The sequence below is a fragment of the Convolutriloba macropyga genome, chromosome 6, assembly GCF_964194025.1.
Source record: "Convolutriloba macropyga chromosome 6, txConMacr16.3, whole genome shotgun sequence".
Taxonomy (NCBI): Eukaryota; Metazoa; Xenacoelomorpha; order Acoela; family Convolutidae; genus Convolutriloba; species Convolutriloba macropyga.
In genome coordinates, this window is record NC_134473.1 from 36,234,317 (window position 1) to 36,252,215 (window position 17,899).

At 38.8% G+C, this 17,899-nt stretch overlaps 1 protein-coding gene across 2 annotated transcripts in view; it reads left to right on the plus strand.

The window, feature by feature from the left end:
• The window catches only part of LOC142341647 (uncharacterized), a 40,018-nt gene that overhangs the window by 12,711 nt on the left and 9,408 nt on the right, over nt 1–17,899 (plus strand). The window contains exons 4-5 of one of the 2 annotated variants that reach the window (XM_075392761.1): nt 1,331–1,734; nt 17,275–17,582. In XM_075392761.1, coding sequence (XP_075248876.1) covers nt 1,331–1,734; nt 17,275–17,582 — 712 coding nt within the window. The remainder of the gene's footprint in view (nt 1–1,330; nt 1,735–17,274; nt 17,583–17,899) is intronic. The other variant, XM_075392762.1, reaches the window with a different exon arrangement.

Here is a 17,899-nt window from a genome sequence, read left to right on the forward strand (position 1 = left end):
ATCCTACCCTTTTGCCTTGAAGGCTTTTTCACCAGTTCTTGTTTTTTGCCATATTGGCGAGTGATTGACAAGATTTTGCACGAAAATTCGCTTTCTCGGATTCTGATTATTTGTTCACGTGTGGCTATTTGACTTCTGTTTATCGTTTTTTAATTGCTCTTTAACGAAGTTCATAGCAATTATTGTAAACCTGTTAGTCTTTTTATGCACATTTTTTGCTTAACCATTTTGCGCTTTTCAACATTCTTTACTTCTCAAATGACTTTTTCACGCTTTCGTTCTTCATTTTTAAGTAATCTCTATTGCTCGCACTCCAAAGTAAAGCTTGCTGCTAATATAAAGCTGCAGCATAGCTAAAATAAGGAACAAATAGCAGTGCATAGGGTTAAGAAGCGGGATCTCAGTGGTTCGAATCCCGGTGGGGTCAAATGTTTTCCTACCCGCCTGTCGTTCGAGAGCAATTCTTCCGACATTAGTGGGTTTATGTTTTCAAAATGCGTTTGCGTATCAATTTCTTGTCGTTTCTGGGTCTATTGTTGGATTGTTAGTCAGGACTTTTCCTGCTATGTTTTATTTTACTTTGCTATATAAAAAAGTTTTTTGCCTTACCTGTTTTCTGCTTTTTTTGACATTTTACTCAGTCTTTTTGATTTTTCTAGGCTAGTTTCACTCTTCTCTCATCGTGCTGAAAGTGCTTTCAAACAGCGGAGCAATCTAATTTGAACGATAAATGAAGTCAAAATTAGAACCGGGATAAACCAATATTAAAATGTTTATTGGTAACAATGCCAACCTGTGTCGTCTCATTAAGAAACAAGAGTATGTCTGACTACAAGGTGCAATCAATTTTTCGTACAATCAATTTTTATTCGCTTGTTTTAATTCCAACCAATTGTGGCCATTTGCCAGCAATCGGCCTGGTATGGTTGATCAACCACGATTGTACCAAACTAAGAGTCTCTGAATTTAATTCTTATTGCATAAAAAATCGGATCTTTTCCGTTGTGCCCTCACCCCCAGTAAATCATGCACCCCATATACAGAGCAAGTAGCATTACATATTTAATCATTATTTTAAGATTGGGTACCTGCCTTTGGGGGGTGCAAATAATACGCGCCCACTACTAAGATGGGGGGGCATAAACGGAAAAGATTCAGAAATATAAATGAGTTTCTGATATAATCTTTGATTTTGAGTATTCTTTAAGTAAATGTAAGTGTTTGAGTTTTTCTTACGGCTTGAACAGGAGTATTGATTTTTAAAATCTTTTAATTTTTTTTAAAAATCCGTTTCGGTGATTTTTAGAATATTTTTTATGCTTCATTCCAGGGCGTCGAAGAAGGTGTCTGTCGTATGCATGGCTAATAGAGTTCTCTTGGGAACAATCTCGTGGATTAATTTGGGAAATTGCTCCCCAGTGCTATGCAACACTTACATGAGATTGATGGTTTATCCTGGAGTTCTAATGTCGATCAATATTCGTGACATCTTCATTGCTGATAGGTGTGAATTTGAAGTTGAGCTGCCTACAAAGCAGGAAATACGAAGTAAGAACGCAAAAAATGGTTTTATCAACTGGACTGAGTATGAGAAAAGTGGAGTGTCGTTTATGTCGGTTTCCAAAGACGTCGGGGACCTATATGTGGCTATTATTCAGATTGCTCCAGAATTCGTTATTGTGTTTACACAATACGAGATCGTGGTATCCAAAATTGAAGGAAGACAATCTTCGGGTGAGCTTGCTCGTTACTTTTTTAATTAAGTATCATGAGAGTCCTTTTGTTTGTTAATAGCCGCGTCAGCAATTCCAGGCGGCTATTATTGCGCTCCTATTTTTTTTACAATTCAAAGAATTTGAATTGTATTGGGGCGCTGTCCTTTTTTTAAGATCTGTTCACACATTTTCATGATTTTTCAAGTCAAATTGGTGTAGTGATTTTTGGTCACGCCGAAACAGGAAATGGAGCGAAAACGAGTGGATTTGCGGCGTGAATTTTTTTCGCTCTTTTTTAAAGTAGAGTGAGAAAACGGTGTTTAAACAAAAATTCGCTTTCTCGCTAGTGTTTTTTTTTGTTCACATGCGGCCATTTCACTTTGATTTTTACTGCTTTTTTCGATTTTGTGGATCGGATTTTTTCTAAATGGTTTTTTCAATCCATTCATAGCTCATCCTCAGCCTAGTTTTTTGTTCCAACCAAATTTTCATTTCTCGCCAGTGGTTTTTGTTCACATGCGGCATTTTGACATTGATTTTCTGTTTTTTTTTTAATTTTTGGACCTGATTTTTTAAGAAATTATTTTCCCAATTCAGCCATAGTTTGTTTTAGGTCTAGTTTTTGTTTAGTCAATGAAAATACTTTGAATTATATGTCAGGACTTGTCCTGCTATGTTTTTTTACTTCGTCTAACAGATTTTTGTTTCATCTTACCCTGACTTCTTGGAATGGACTTTTTCAATGACTTCAGTGACTTCTACTGCTTTGCAGTTAAAATTTGTTTTTGTGATGTCATTTCTGTTTTTAGGTCAATTGCGTGACTTACCTCACTAAAAAATGACGTCTGAACTCACTTATGGAACTTTAAATTTAATGAACATTTACTAATTAAAGGTCAATAGTCTGCATCTAAGTAGTGCCAAACTTATATGCCCTGATTCCTGAGTAATAGAGTCTTGAGTTTTCATATCGAATATTAATTTTGAAAAAGCTCCATTAGGGCTTTTTCCATGTAGGTTAAATTTGTCTAATAAAAATGACAGTCCGAATCTAACCCAAAAAGTCTAGTGTATTAAAAAGCTGGTGGTCGATCTGTCAATCTTATTTCTTTAGTTGTTTCAATTCATGGTAGGCCACAAGCGTCTATCGCGGCTATTTTCCGGCAATCTGCCGGCTATGTTTGGCTTTGCTGGACGATTTGAAGTCAAAAATAGTTGTCGGGGTTTCATGCTGAATTCCGAATGACCAAAGTTGATATCGAGTTTTCTGACCTTAACGCTTTTTTTTATTGTTCTGAAACAAAATTTGTATCAATTATGTTAGTCCTGTTGGCTCTTGATCTTTCTTTGAGATTTTTTCGTAACTAACGATTTTCTATCTGATTAGATTAGTTTTTATATCTGATTATTTGACTTTTGGTCTTTGAAAGCGGGATAAAGCCCAGAGGGCATTGAGTCGCTTATCAGTTCGGTTATTAGATATCAAAGCTGGCTGAGAAGACAAAAAATCATGTGAGGGGCAGTTTTTTGCGGTTTAGACGCCCCTCATTCCACTCCCATCCCTTTTCCAACCCCCCCCCCCCCAAAAAAAAGTGCTTAAAAATTAAGCAAACATTAGGGGATAGAAATCGGACGACAGTCTAATTCTTCTATTTCAGAAAATTGGCGTTACATAACAATCTTCAGTTTTTGGTGTTAAATACTTCATTTTATTGGCCTCATTTGAAGAAAATTTGAGATCTACGCTTTTAGATTCCATAAAATAACTGTTATTTCACTGATTACACTTCTTTGGTGGCATCGAGCAAATCAATAAATGACAATAGCTTTTTTTCTCGTACTTACGTGTTATCTCAAATTTCTCGACACTCGGAAAATCAACTGAACCTTTAAAAGCCCTAGTTTAAAAACAAATTGCTCAGATAATTTGCTACTTAAACAAGTTATTATAGCTGTAAGCTGAGTGTAACTATATTTTGGTGATATTGTTGATTTTACGAACCGAGGGGTAATTATGATGAGACTATTTTCTGAATGCGTTAAGTGTCAGTGAGACTGGATGTTAAAATCAATGCTGCAGGTGAAACAAAGGCGTTTGCGTCAAGGTGTTTGAATATTTGTTCCTTCATTATTGAGAGGAGAGAAAAGACATTCAAAATATTTTTCTAAGCGTGCAAAAGTATTTGATGACGTGCGGCTCCTTAAAAGAAGCTGTTAATTTTAACTGACTGTTTCCGTTAAAGTGTTCATATAAAGTATGTTAAAAAGTAAATATGCAATTGGGAACCGTTTTGAACATTTCGAATACTTTTTAGGAATTTAGATGGAATTAGCTGTTTTTTTTTGTCATTTTGTTGTTTTTGGTGTTATTTTAGCAGTTACTCTTTTCTTTCTCATTTTATGGCACTCTACGAGTAGTTTTGACCACTGTTGACAGTTTTTTTTATACATGCATAGTCACTTTGTGTCTATTTTTTTTTAAGTTATCGTCCTATTTCTTTAGATTATCGATAGTTTTACTTCATTTTGTGCAGTTAGCTTCCTGGGACCGTGCTTATGCCCGGTTTGATAACATTAGTAACTTGAACGATTGATAGTTCACCTTTTCAATGAATTGAATGATCATGTTTGAGACAATTTATGTTCTGGTCCTAGTCTGTTTTTCGTTGTTTATTGTTGTTTGTATAGATTTGAACCTAACATTTGTGTAGATTCGAATCATTGATTTGAACTTGGTTTGAAAAGGTTATGAAAAATGTTCGAGAGAGATCAATTTGACTCTGCAGCTTATTGTTTTTCTTAAAACGGATTTTTTTTGTTTTTGTCTCCATCCTTTTTCTGCGGTTGTCTCGGTATTTATTTTAAAAAAAATTTCCATCATGTATCAAGTCAAGGTGGATGAGAATCGTGTCAGTTGGTGCTCTGAGAATAATTGTTTCGGAGTCACGAAAAATAGAGGACTTGGAAGAATATATGAAATTTCTTATTTTGCTTATGTTAACGGTTGATAGATTTTAAATCTGATGTTAATGTTAAGTATTCATCATAGTTTAGAACGTAACATTTTTTCCAGGGTTTCTATATTAGTGTTTCCCGTCAATTGTCCGGTTTTTTTGAAAGTCTTCCGGCTATGTTTTTGTTTCGTCGTCTGACGCTTATTTTTGATCTTGCGTTTCTTCACGACGCAAACCTCCAAACAGCAATTTTGTTTACTTCTTCATGCCACCACTCCGTAGCTGCTTTTATGTAAGTGACGTCTTTTGTTCAATTCAATAGCTGTGCGTTTAAGCTGAATTTCGAGACCAATTTTTCGGTAGCATAAATAGCCGAGGGGTAAGGTGTGTGATTTACACGCCAATGATTGAGAGTTCAATCCCCTGCCTCCGTGAAGCTGTCTGTGTAAACGATGAGCGATTACTTAACCATAGCTTCAGGTTGACCATGGCCTGACCAATGTTGGCTGCAATGATGGTACCACGTGAAAGTTTTAGACGCAAAAAAAGTGGCCATCATCACCAAAAAAAGAGCAATGATGCTCATAAAAAGAACAGTCTGAAATGTGGGGAATAATAAGAAAAAGGCAGCTGTGGCCTAATGCTGTTCCGCTGCTATTACGCAGGAACAAATTATTATTATTAATGACACCTCATTCTATAAAGACTTATAACAACAATATGAAGGTGCCTTCAGTTTACTTTCAACCTTTCCAAGGTCAATAGAGGACTCATGCATAATGAAGGGCGTTATTAATAAAGCATGGCAACTAAAATGTAGTAAACACTCCGAAAAAACTGAACAAATGTAGCCGATTCAGTAGACAGCAGTAACAGGCGTCGGTAGCCCAAGGGAATAGACCTGCGGCTGTGAAGCGAGGGGCATGGGTTCGAGCCCGAATGGGTGCCAGAAATGGCCCTTGTTTTTTGTCTCAAAAATGGTGAATCTTGTTTTTCATCCACTACTGTCTTTCCTTCTTGCTCCCTTCTTTATTTCCCTTCTTATTGATTCTTCTATATCTAATATATTAAATGTAAGTCGCACTTGAACGCAATGGTTAACAACGCTCCTATCTTCACGTGTTTTAGCGATCCTTAAACATGCAGACTACACGACCGTGCTTAAGTGCCTGATCTGTAAATGTTTCTTTGCTCAATAAGCGTACGGCTTAGCAAAAACAAGCGCGACAAAAAGCTATCGACCAATATTCGTATTTAGCCTCTACGGATAGACAACAGTAACAGGCGTCGGTAGTGCAAGGGATTAGACTTGTGTCTGTGAAACGAGGGGCATCGGTTCGAGACCGAGTCGGTGCGAAGAATGGACTCTGTTTTTGGTCTCATAAATGGTGAATCTTGTTTTTCATCCACTACTGTGTTTCGTTCTTGCTCCCTTCTTTATTTCACTTCTTATTTATTCTTCTATATCTTCTAATATATTAAATGTAAGTCGCACTTGAACGCAATGGTTAACAACGCTCCTATCTTCACATGTTTTAACGATCCTTTAACATGCAGCCTACACGGCCATGTTTAAGTGACTGATCTGCAAATGTTTTTTTGCTCATTAAGCACACAGCTTAGAAAAAACAAGCGAGTCTGAAAGCTATCGACCAATATTTTTCGTATGTAGCCAATTCAAGAGACAGCAGTAATAGTTGTCGGTAGTGCAAAGGATTAGACCTGTGGCTGTGAAGCGAGGGGTGTGGGTTCGAGCCTGAGTCGGTGCCAGAAATGTCCTCTGTTTTTTGTGTCATAAATGCTGAATCTTGTTTTGCAACCACTACTGTGGTTCCTTCTTGCTCCCTCCTTCATTTCCCTTCTTATTGATTCCTCTATATCTAATATATTAAATGTAAGTCGCACTTGAACGCAATGGTTAACAACGCTTCTATCTTCACGTGTTTTAGCGATCTTTAAACATGCAGCCTACACGACCATGTTTAAGTGCCTGATCTGTAAATGTTTCTTTGCTCAATAAGCGTACGGCTTAGCAAAAACAAGCGCGACAAAAAGCTATCGACCAATATTCGTATTTAGCCTCTACGGATAGACAACAGTAACAGGCGTCGGTAGTGCAAGGGATTAGACTTGTGTCTGTGAAACGAGGGGCATCGGTTCGAGACTGAGTCGGTGCGAAGAATGGACTCTGTTTTTGGTCTCATAAATGGTGAATCTTGTTTTTCATCCACTACTGTGTTTCGTTCTTGCTCCCTTCTTTATTTCACTTCTTATTTATTCTTCTATATCTTCTAATATATTAAATGTAAGTCGCACTTGAACGCAATGGTTAACAACGCTCCTATCTTCACATGTTTTAACGATCCTTTAACATGCAGCCTTCACGGCCATGTTTAAGTGACTGATCTGCAAATGTTTTTTTGCTCATTAAGCACACAGCTTAGAAAAAACAAGCGAGTCTGAAAGCTATCGACCAATATTTTTCGTATGTAGCCAATTCAAGAGACAGCAGTAACAGTTGTCGGTAGTGCAAAGGATTAGACCTGTGGCTGTGAAGCGAGGGGTGTGTGTTCGAGCCTGAGTCGGTGCCAGAAATGTCCTCTGCTTTTTGTGTCATAAATGCTGAATCTTGTTTTGCAACCACTACTGTGGTTCCTTTTTGCTCCCTCCTTCATTTCCCTTCTTATTGATTCCTCTATATCTAATATATTAAATGTAAGTCGCACTTGAACGCAATGGTTAAAAACGCTTCTATCTTCACGTGTTTTAGCGATCTTTAAAAATGCAGCCTACACGACCATGTTTAAGTGCCTGATCTGTAAATGTTTTTTCGCTCATTAAGCATACGGCTTAGCAAAAACAAGCGAGACAAAAAGCCATCGACCAATTTTCGTATGTAGCCACAACGGATAGACAACTGTAACAGGCGTCAGTAGTGCAAGCGATTAGACTTGTGGCTGTGAAGCGAGGGGCATGGTTTCGAGACCGAGTCGGTACGAAAAAGCCTCTTTTTTGTCTCAAAAATGGTGAATCTTGTTTTTCATCCACTACTGTGTTTCTTTCTTGCTCCCTTCTTTAATTCCCTTCTTATTGATTCCTCTATATCTAATATATTAAATGTAAGTCGCACTTGAACGCAATGGTTAACAACGCTCCTATCTTCACGTGTTTTAGCGATCTTTAAACATGCAACCTACACGACCATGTTTAAGTGCCTGATCTGTAAATGTTTTTTCGCTCATTAAGCATACGGCTTAGCAAAAACAAGCGAGACAAAAAGCCATCGACCAATTTTCGTATGTAGCCACAACGGATAGACAACAGTAACAGGCGTCAGTAGTGCAAGGGATTAGACTTGTGGCTGTGAAGCGAGGGGCATGGTTTCGAGACCGAGTCGGTACGAAAAAAGCCTCTTTTTTGTCTCAAAAATGGTGAATCTTGTTTTTCATCCACTACTGTGTTTCTTTCTTGCTCCCTTCTTTAATTCCCTTCTTATTGATTCTTCTATATCTAATATTTTAAATGTACGTCGCACTTGAACGCAATGGTTAGCAACGCTCCTATCTTCACATGTTTTAACGATCCTTAAACATGCAGCCTATACAACCATGCTTTGGTGCCTGATCTGTAAGTGTTTTTTGCTGATTAAGCATACGGCTTAGCAAAAACAAGCGAGACAAGAAGCCATCGACCAATTTTCGTATGTAGCCACTACGGATATACAACAATGACAGGCGTCGGTAGTGAGAGGGATTCGAACTGTGGCTGTGGAGCGAGGGGCATGGGTTCGAGATCGAGTCGGTGCAAAGAATGGCCTCTGTTTTTTGTCTCATAAATGGTGAATCTTGTTTTTCATCCACTACTGTGTTTCATTCTTGCTCCCTTCTTTATTTCCCTTCTTATTTATTCTTCTATATCTAATATATTAAATGTAAGTCGCACTTGAACACAATGGTTAACAACGCTCCTATCATCACATGTTTTAACGATCCTTTAAACATGCAACCTACACGACCATGTTTAAGTGCCTGATCTGTAAATTTTTTTTCGCTCATTAAGCATACGGCTTAGCAAAAACAAGCGAGACAAAAAGCCATCGACCAATTTTCGTATGTAGCCACAACGGATAGACAACAGTAACAGGCGTCAGTAGTGCAAGGGATTAGACTTGTGGCTGTGAAGCGAGGGGCATGGTTTCGAGACCGAGTCGGTACGAAAAAAGCCTCTTTTTTGTCTCAAAAATGGTGAATCTTGTTTTTCATCCACTACTGTGTTTCTTTCTTGCTCCCTTCTTTAATTCCCTTCTTATTGATTCTTCTATATCTAATATTTTAAATGTACGTCGCACTTCAACGCAATGGTTAACAACGCTCCTATCTTCACATGTTTTAAAGATCCTTAAACATGCAGCCTATACAACCATGCTTTGGTGCCTGATCTGTAAATGTTTTTTCGCTCATTAAGCATACGGCTTAGCAAAAACAAGCGAGACAAAAAGCCATCGACCAATTTTCGTATGTAGCCACAACGGATAGACAACAGTAACAGGCGTCAGTAGTGCAAGGGATTAGACTTGTGGCTGTGAAGCGAGGGGCATGGTTTCGAGACTGAGTCGGTACGAAAAAGCCTCTTTTTTGTCTCAAAAATGGTGAATCTTGTTTTTCATCCACTACTGTGTTTCTTTCTTGCTCCCTTCTTTAATTCCCTTCTTATTTATTCTTCTATATCTAATATATTAAATGTAAGTCGCACTTGAACACAATGGTTAACAACGCTCCTATCATCACATGTTTTAACGATCCTTTAAACATGCAACCTACACGACCATGTTTAAGTGCCTGATCTGTAAATTTTTTTTCGCTCATTAAGCATACGGCTTAGCAAAAACAAGCGAGACAAAAAGCCATCGACCAATTTTCGTATGTAGCCACAACGGATAGACAACAGTAACAGGCGTCAGTAGTGCAAGGGATTAGACTTGTGGCTGTGAAGCGAGGGGCATGGTTTCGAGACCGAGTCGGTACGAAAAAAGCCTCTTTTTTGTCTCAAAAATGGTGAATCTTGTTTTTCATCCACTACTGTGTTTCTTTCTTGCTCCCTTCTTTAATTCCCTTCTTATTGATTCTTCTATATCTAATATTTTAAATGTACGTCGCACTTGAACGCAATGGTTAACAACGCTCCTATCTTCACATGTTTAAACGATCCTTAAACATGCAGCCTATACAACCATGCTTTGGTGCCTGATCTGTAAGCGTTTTTTGCTCATTAAGCATACGACTTAGCAAAAACAAGCGAGACAAGAAGCCATCGACCAATTTTCGTATGTAGCCACTACGGATATACAACAATGACAGGCGTCGGTAGTGAGAGGGATTCGAACTGTGGCTGTGGAGCGAGGGGCATGGGTTCGAGATCGAGTCGGTGCAAAGAATGGCCTCTGTTTTTTGTCTCATAAATGGTGAATCTTGTTTTTCATCCACTACTGTGTTTCATTCTTGCTCCCTTCTTTATTTCCCTTCTTATTTATTCTTCTATATCTAATATATTAAATGTAAGTCGCACTTGAACACAATGGTTAACAACGCTCCTATCATCACATGTTTTAGCGATCCTTTAACATGCAGCCTACACGGCCATGCTTAAGTGACTGACCTGCAAATGTTTTTTGCTCATTAAGCACACAGCTTAGAAAAAACAAGCGATTCTGAAAACTATCGACCAATATTTTTCGTATGTAGCCAATTCAAGAGACAGAGGTAACAGTTGTCGGTAGCGCAAAGGATTAGACCTGTGGCTGTGAAGCGAGGGGTATGGGTTCGAGCCTGAGTTGGTGCCAGAAATGTCCTCTGTTTTTTGTGTCATAAATGCTGACTCTTGTTTTGCAACCACTACTGTGGTTCCTTCTTGCTCCCTCCTTCATTTCCCTTCTTATTGATTCCTCTATATCTAATATATTAAATGTAAGTCGCACTTGAACGCAATGGTTAACAACGCTCCTATCTTCACGTGTTTTAGCGATCTTTAAACATGCAGCCTACACGACCATGTTTAAGTGCCTGATCTGTAAATGTTTTTTCGCTCATTAAGCATACGGCTTAGCAAAAACAAGCGAGACAAAAAGCCATCGACCAATTTTCGTATGTAGCCACAACGGATAGACAACAGTAACAGGCGTCAGTAGTGCAAGGGATTAGACTTGTGGCTGTGAAGCGAGGGGCATGGTTTCGAGACTGAGTCGGTACGAAAAAGCCTCTTTTTTGTCTCAAAAATGGTGAATCTTGTTTTTCATCCACTACTGTGTTTCTTTCTTGCTCCCTTCTTTAATTCCCTTCTTATTGATTCTTCTATATCTAATATTTTAAATGTACGTCGCACTTCAACGCAATGGTTAACAACGCTCCTATCTTCACATGTTTTAAAGATCCTTAAACATGCAGCCTATACAACCATGCTTTGGTGCCTGATCTGTAAGTGTTTTTTGCTCATTAAGCATACGGCTTAGCAAAAACAAGCGAGACAAAAAGCCATCGACCAATTTTCGTATGTAGCCACTACGGATATACAACAATAACAGGCGTCGGTAGTGCAAGGGATTCGAACTGTGGCTGTGAAGCGAGGGGCATGGGTTCGAGATCGAGTCAGTGCAAAGAATGGCCTCTGTTTTTTTGTCTCATAAATGGTAAATCTTGTTTTTCATCCACTGTGTTTCATTCTTGCTCCCTTCTTTATTTCCCTTCGTATTTATTCTTCTATATCTAATATATTAAATGTAAGTCGCACTTGAACACAATGGTTAACAACGCTCCTATCTTTACATGTTTTAGCGATCCTTTAGCATGCAGCCTACACGGCCATGCTTAAGTGACTGATCTGCAAATGTTTTTTTTGCTCATTAAGCACACAGCTTAAGAAAAAACAAGCGAGACTGAAAGCTATCGACCAATATTTTCCGTATGTAGCCAGTTCAAGAGACAGCAGTAACAGGTGTCGGTAGCGCAAGGGATTAGACCTGTGGCTGTGAAGCGAGGGGCATGAGTTCGAGCCTGAGTCGGTGCCAGAAATGGGCTCTTTTTTTGTGTCATAAATGGTGAATCTTGTTTTTCATCCACTACTGTGTTTCCGTCTTGCTCCCTTCTTTATTTCCCTTCTTATTGATTCTTCGATGTCTTCTAATATATTAAATGTAAGTCGCATTTGAACGCCAATGGTTAGCAACGCTCCTATCTTCACGTGTTTTAGCGATCCTTAAACATGCAGCCTACACGACCATGATTAAGTGCCTGATCTGTAAATGTTTTTTCGCTCATTAAGCATACGGCTTAGCAAAAACAAGCGAGACAAAAAGCCATCGACCAATATTCGTATGTAGCCACTACGGATAGACAATAGCAACAGGCGTCGGTAGCGCAATGGATTGGACCTGTGACTCTGAAGAGAGGGGCCTGGGTTCGATCCCGAGTGGTGGAGGAAAAGGATGCATCGTTTACTGGGATACAAAATTCGGGAGTTGGTTGTCGTTTTCTTCCCCTCTTCATTTCTTTGGTTTTTTTTTACTTATATCTTCTTTTCGTTCTTTCTTTATTCCTTTATCTTTTCTTTCTTTCTCCATTTATTTCTCTCTCTCTCATCTAATATTTTAAATCTAATATTTTAAATGAAAGTCGCACTTGAACGCAATGTTTAGCAGCGCTCCTATGTTGACATGTTTTAACGATCCTTAAGAATGCAGCCCACACAATCATGCCTAAGAGCCTGCTCTGCAAATGTTTTTTTTTCGCTCATTAAGCATACGGCTCAGCAAAAACAAGCGAAACGAAAAAGAAAATGATAAAAAATTTTGCTTCGGTATATTAAATGTTAACAACGCTCCTATCTTCACATGTTTTAACGATCCTTTAACTTGCAGCCTACATGGCCATGCTTAAGTGACTGATCTGCAAATGTTTTTTTTTGCTCATTAATCACACAGCTTAGAAAAAACAAGCGAGTCTGAAAGCTATCGACCAATATTTTTCGTATGTAGCCAATTCAAGAGACAGCAGTAACAGTTGTCGGTAGCTCAAAGGATTAGACCTGTGGCTGTGAAGCGAGGGGTATGGGTTCGAGCCTGAGTCGGTGCCAGAAATGTCCTCTGTTTTTTGTGTCATAAATGCTGAATCTTGTTTTTCAACCACTACTGTGGTTCCTTCTTGCTCCCTCCTTCATTTCCATTCTTATTGATTCCTCTATATCTAATATATTAAATGTAAGTCGCACTTGAACGCAATGGTTAACAACGCTCCTATCTTCATGTGTTTTAGCGATCTTTAAACATGCAGCATACACGACCAATTTTCGTATGTAGCCACAACGGATAGACAACAGTAACAGGCGTCAGTAGTGCAATGGATTAGACTTGTGGCTGTGAAGCGAGGGGCATGGTTTCGAGACCGAGTCGGTACGAAAAAAGCCTCTTTTTTGTCTCAAAAATGGTGAATCTTGTTTTTCATCCACTACTGTGTTTCTTTCTTGCTCCCTTCTTTAATTCCCTTCTTATTGATTCTTCTATATCTAATATTTTAAATGTACGTCGCACTTGAACGCAATGGTTAACAACGCTCCTATCTTCACATGTTTTAACGATCCCTAAACATGCAGCCTATACAACCATGCTTTGGTGCCTGATCTGTAAGTGTTTTTTGCTCATTAAGCATACGGCTTAGCAAAAACAAGCGAGACAAGAAGCCATCGACCAATTTTCGTATGTAGCCACTACGGATATACAACAATGACAGGCGTCGGTAGTGCAAGGGATTCGAACTGTGGCTGTGGAGCGAGGGGCATGGGTTCGAGATCGAGTCAGTGCAAAGAATGGCCTCTGTTTTTTGTCTCATAAATGGTAAATCTTGTTTTTCATCCACTACTGTGTTTCATTCTTGCTCCCTTCTTTATTTCCCTTCGTATTTATTCTTCTATATCTAATATATTAAATGTAAGTCGCACTTGAACACAATGGTTAACAACGCTCCTATCTTCACATGTTTTAGCGATCCTTTAACATGCAGCCTACACGGCCATGCTTAAGTGACTGATCTGCAAATGTTTTTTTGCTCATTAAGCACACAGCTTAAGAAAAAACAAGCGAGACTGAAAGCTATCGACCAATATTTTCCGTATGTAGCCAATTCAAGAGACAGCAGTAACAGGTGTCTTGCCACGGTATGTGGTTTATGTTACTGTGTCTGTTTGGCCTATTAAATATGGTAATATTTTATTTTTATTGAGCGCAATGGTTAGCATCGCTCCTATCTTCACATGCTTTAACGATCCTTAAACATGCAGCCTACTCCACCATGCATAAGCTCCCAAACTGCACATGTTTTTGAGCTCATGAGAATACAGTTTCACAAAAACAAGCGAGACAATAAGCCAATGAACAAAAATTTGCGTATGTAGTTAGATGAATAGACAAACGCAACAGGCGTCGGTAGCGCAAGGGATTAGACCTATGACTGTGAAGAGATGGGCATGGGTTCAAGCCCGAGTAGGTGCGGAAAAGGATGCTTAGTGTACTGCGGTGAAGATCTTGGGTTTGGATATCTTTTTCTTCTCTTTTTCATCTGTTTCCTTTTAATCGTTTTCTATATCTTCCTTTCGTTCTATATTCACTCATTCGTTCTGCATTGCAGTCTCTCCCTTTCATCTATCTATCTATCTATCTATTATTTTAAATTTAAGTCGCACTTGAGCGCAATGGTTAACAGCGCTCCTATCTTCATATGCTTTAACGATCCTTAAACATGCAGCATACTCCACCGTGCTTAAGCTCCCGATCTGCACATGTTCTTGTGCTCATTATGAATGAATGCAGCTTAACAAAAACAAGCGAGACAAAAAGCCAATGACCAAAAATGTAGTCAGATGAATAGACAAAAGCAACAGGCGTCGGTAGCGCAAGGGATTAGACCTATGACTGTGAAGAGAGGGGCAGGGGTTCGATCCCGAGCCGTGGAGGAAAAGGATGCATCGTTTACTGGGATAAAAAATTGGTGAGTTGGTTGTCTTTTTCTTCCCCTCTTCATTTCTTTGTTTTTTTTGTTACTTATGTCTTCTTTTCATTCTTTCTTTATTCCTTTGTCTTTTCTTTCTTTCTCCATTTATTTCTCTCCCTCTCATCTAATATTTTAAATGTAAGTCGCACTTGAACGCAATGTTTAGCAGCGCTCCTATGTTGACATGTTTTAACGATCCTTAAGAATGCAGCCCACACAATCATGCCTAAGAGCCTGCTCTGCAAATGTTTTTCGCTCATTAAGCATACGGCTTAGTAAAAACAAGCGAAACGAAAAAGAAATTGATAAAAATTTTGCTTCGGTAGCCAGTACCGATTGACAACAGCAGCAGGCGTCTGTAGCGCAAGGGATTATACCTGTGGCTGTCAAGTGAGAGACATGGGTTCAAGCCCAAGTAGGGGCGGAAAAGGATGTATAATGTACTCGGAATTAAATTTTGGATTTGGTTGTCCTTTTCTTCCCTTCTTCGTTTCTGTTTTTTAAATTTATATATTCCTTTTGTTGTTTATTTATTCCTTCATCTTTTATTCCCTTCTCCATTTTTTTCTCTCCCCCTCATCTAATATATTGAATGTAAAATGCACTTGAGCGCAATGGTTTACAGCACTACTATCGTCAGACGTTTAACGACCCTTAAACATTCAGCATACACCACCACCACGCTTAAGCGTCTAATCTGTAATTGTGTTTTGCTCATTAAGCATACAGCTTAGCAAAAAGAAGCGAGACAAAAAAGTCATTGTCGAAAACTTTGCGTATGTAGCCGGTTCAACAGACAACCGCAACGGGCTTCAGTAGCGCAAGGGGATTAGGCTATGGCTGTGAAGCGAGGGTCATGGATTCGAGCCCATGTAGGGGAGGAAAAGGATTTATAACTTACTGGGATAAAAAAAATGGTGAGTTGATTGTCTTTTTCTTCCCTTCTTCATTTCTTTGCTTTTATTTGTTACTTGTATCCTCTTTTTGTTCTTTCTTTATTCCTTCATCTTTTTTTCTCCATTTCATTCTCTCCCTCTCATCTGTTATATTAAATGTAAGTCGCACTTGAACGCAACGGTTATCACCGCTCCAGCTTCTGTTTTTTGGCTCAAAAATGGTGAATCTTGTTTTCGTTCTTGCTCCCTTCTTTATTTCCATTCGTATTTATTCTTCTATATCTAATATATTAAATGTAAGTTGCTTTTGAACGCTATGGTTAACAACGGTCCTATATTCACATGTTTTAACGATTCTTAAGCATGCAGCCTACATGATCATGCCTAAGTGCCTAATCTGCAAATGTTTTTTTGCTCATTATGCATACGGTTTAGCAAAAACAAGCGAGACAAAAAGCCATCGACCAATATTTTTCGAATGTATCCAGTTCAATAGACAACAGAAACAGGAGTCTGTAGCGCAATGGATTAGGCCTGTGGCTGTGAAGAGAGGGGCAGGGGTTCGATCCCGAGCCGTGGAGGAAAAGGATGCATCGTTTACTGGGATAAAAAATTGGTGAGTTGGTTGTCTTTTTCTTCCCCTCTTCATTTCTTTGTTTTTTTTGTTACTTATGTCTTCTTTTCATTCTTTCTTTATTCCTTTGTCTTTTCTTTCTTTCTCCATTTCCTTCTCTCCCTCTCATCTAATATATTAAATCTAAGTCGCACTTGAACGCAATGTTTAGCAGCGCTCCTATGTTCACATGTTTTAACGATCCTTAAGAATGCAGCCCGCTCAATCATGCCTAAGAGCCTGCTCTGCAAATGTTTTTTTTTCAAGCCCAAGTAGGGGAGGAAAAGGATGTATGATGTGCTCGGAAATAAATTTGGGATTTGGTTGTAGAAGCTCCTTTTATGCAAATTCATTACGCTCCTTTAACATAGCGCACCTTAATCACAGCAAAGCCAAAATTATCGCTTAACCAAAAGTTGCTGTTAAATAAGGTAATGGACGCCAAAAATACTCGTCGGTAGCCTAAGAGGTAAGAGCTGTGGCTGTTAAACGAGGGGCAAGGGTTCGAACCCGAGGTGCCACGAAAAAATCCTCTATTCTTTTAAACCTGTTCGGATATGATTTTGTGATGCTTATGCGGGCTTGCTAGTGTTTTATTAAAGATCACGCCAGCGACAGCATCAAAGCAGTTCAATATCTTTCTATCTATTTTCCGCGGTCCGCAATTCTTTTTGACTTGATTTCGGCAATCTTGACTATGATTTTAGAATTCGTCAATTATCAGTTCTGATTTTGTCTGTAGAAATTTTATCAGCCGAAGTTGAAGTTTAATTAATGAATAATCATTGGTTCTTGCATCATGTTGGCATATTTTTATTTCAATTTTTATTTCAATGCAGAAGTTATTCCTGTTTCTTAGTTTGCTGTTCAGAAACTTTCGAGTCTAAGAACTTACGTTTTGTACGTATGCTTGTTAACATTTTGTTTCCAGTGGTTAAATAAAAATATTTCAACATATTTTTCGGTTCGGTAAAAACAGTCAATTACTCAACGGCTCACAAAGTGTCAACGGTTCGCAACATATTTATATGCCAATCTATTTTTCTTGAACCTTTTTTTCAGAGTTCGGCACATTAGACCGTCGTTGCTTGTTCAGTATAACGTGTATTGGTTGTGCGTCCAACGAAAAGTACGTTGCAGCCGGTGACTTCTCGGGGCAAATTGTGGTGTCAAATCTGGAGAGACAAAATTTGGAGGGATCCAGCTCTCTCGTGAACATAGACAAGTCCTCAGTTATGAAGTGTAATGACAATGTGCACGGAATGTACAGCGTAGAAGAAAGTGTGAGGTCTTTAACCTGGCACCCGCATTATGAGGAGGTTCTCTTCATGGGTCTATTCAACTCTACTTTGGTGTTTGTCGACGTTCAGGTTAAGATCAACCACATTTGGGGTAATTTGGCCCGGCATCTAGAGGCGCTACTGTTTCACTTTTCCTCGCTGTTTTCTTTTGTGGTAGCGATTATAAGTTATTAATTTCAAATGTTACCCAATTTACTTTCTCACACAATCATTGTCCATAACAGCAATGCGTTGATCATCCACAATGCTAGGCTAAGATTTGTCGCCTATGATTTGCACCGTTTGCTCATTATTTCACCCAATGATTGGGGACAAGATATCGGCCTATATGACAAGATTCGGAAAATTGATGAAATCAATAGATAGCAATAAGATTTTCGGTGATT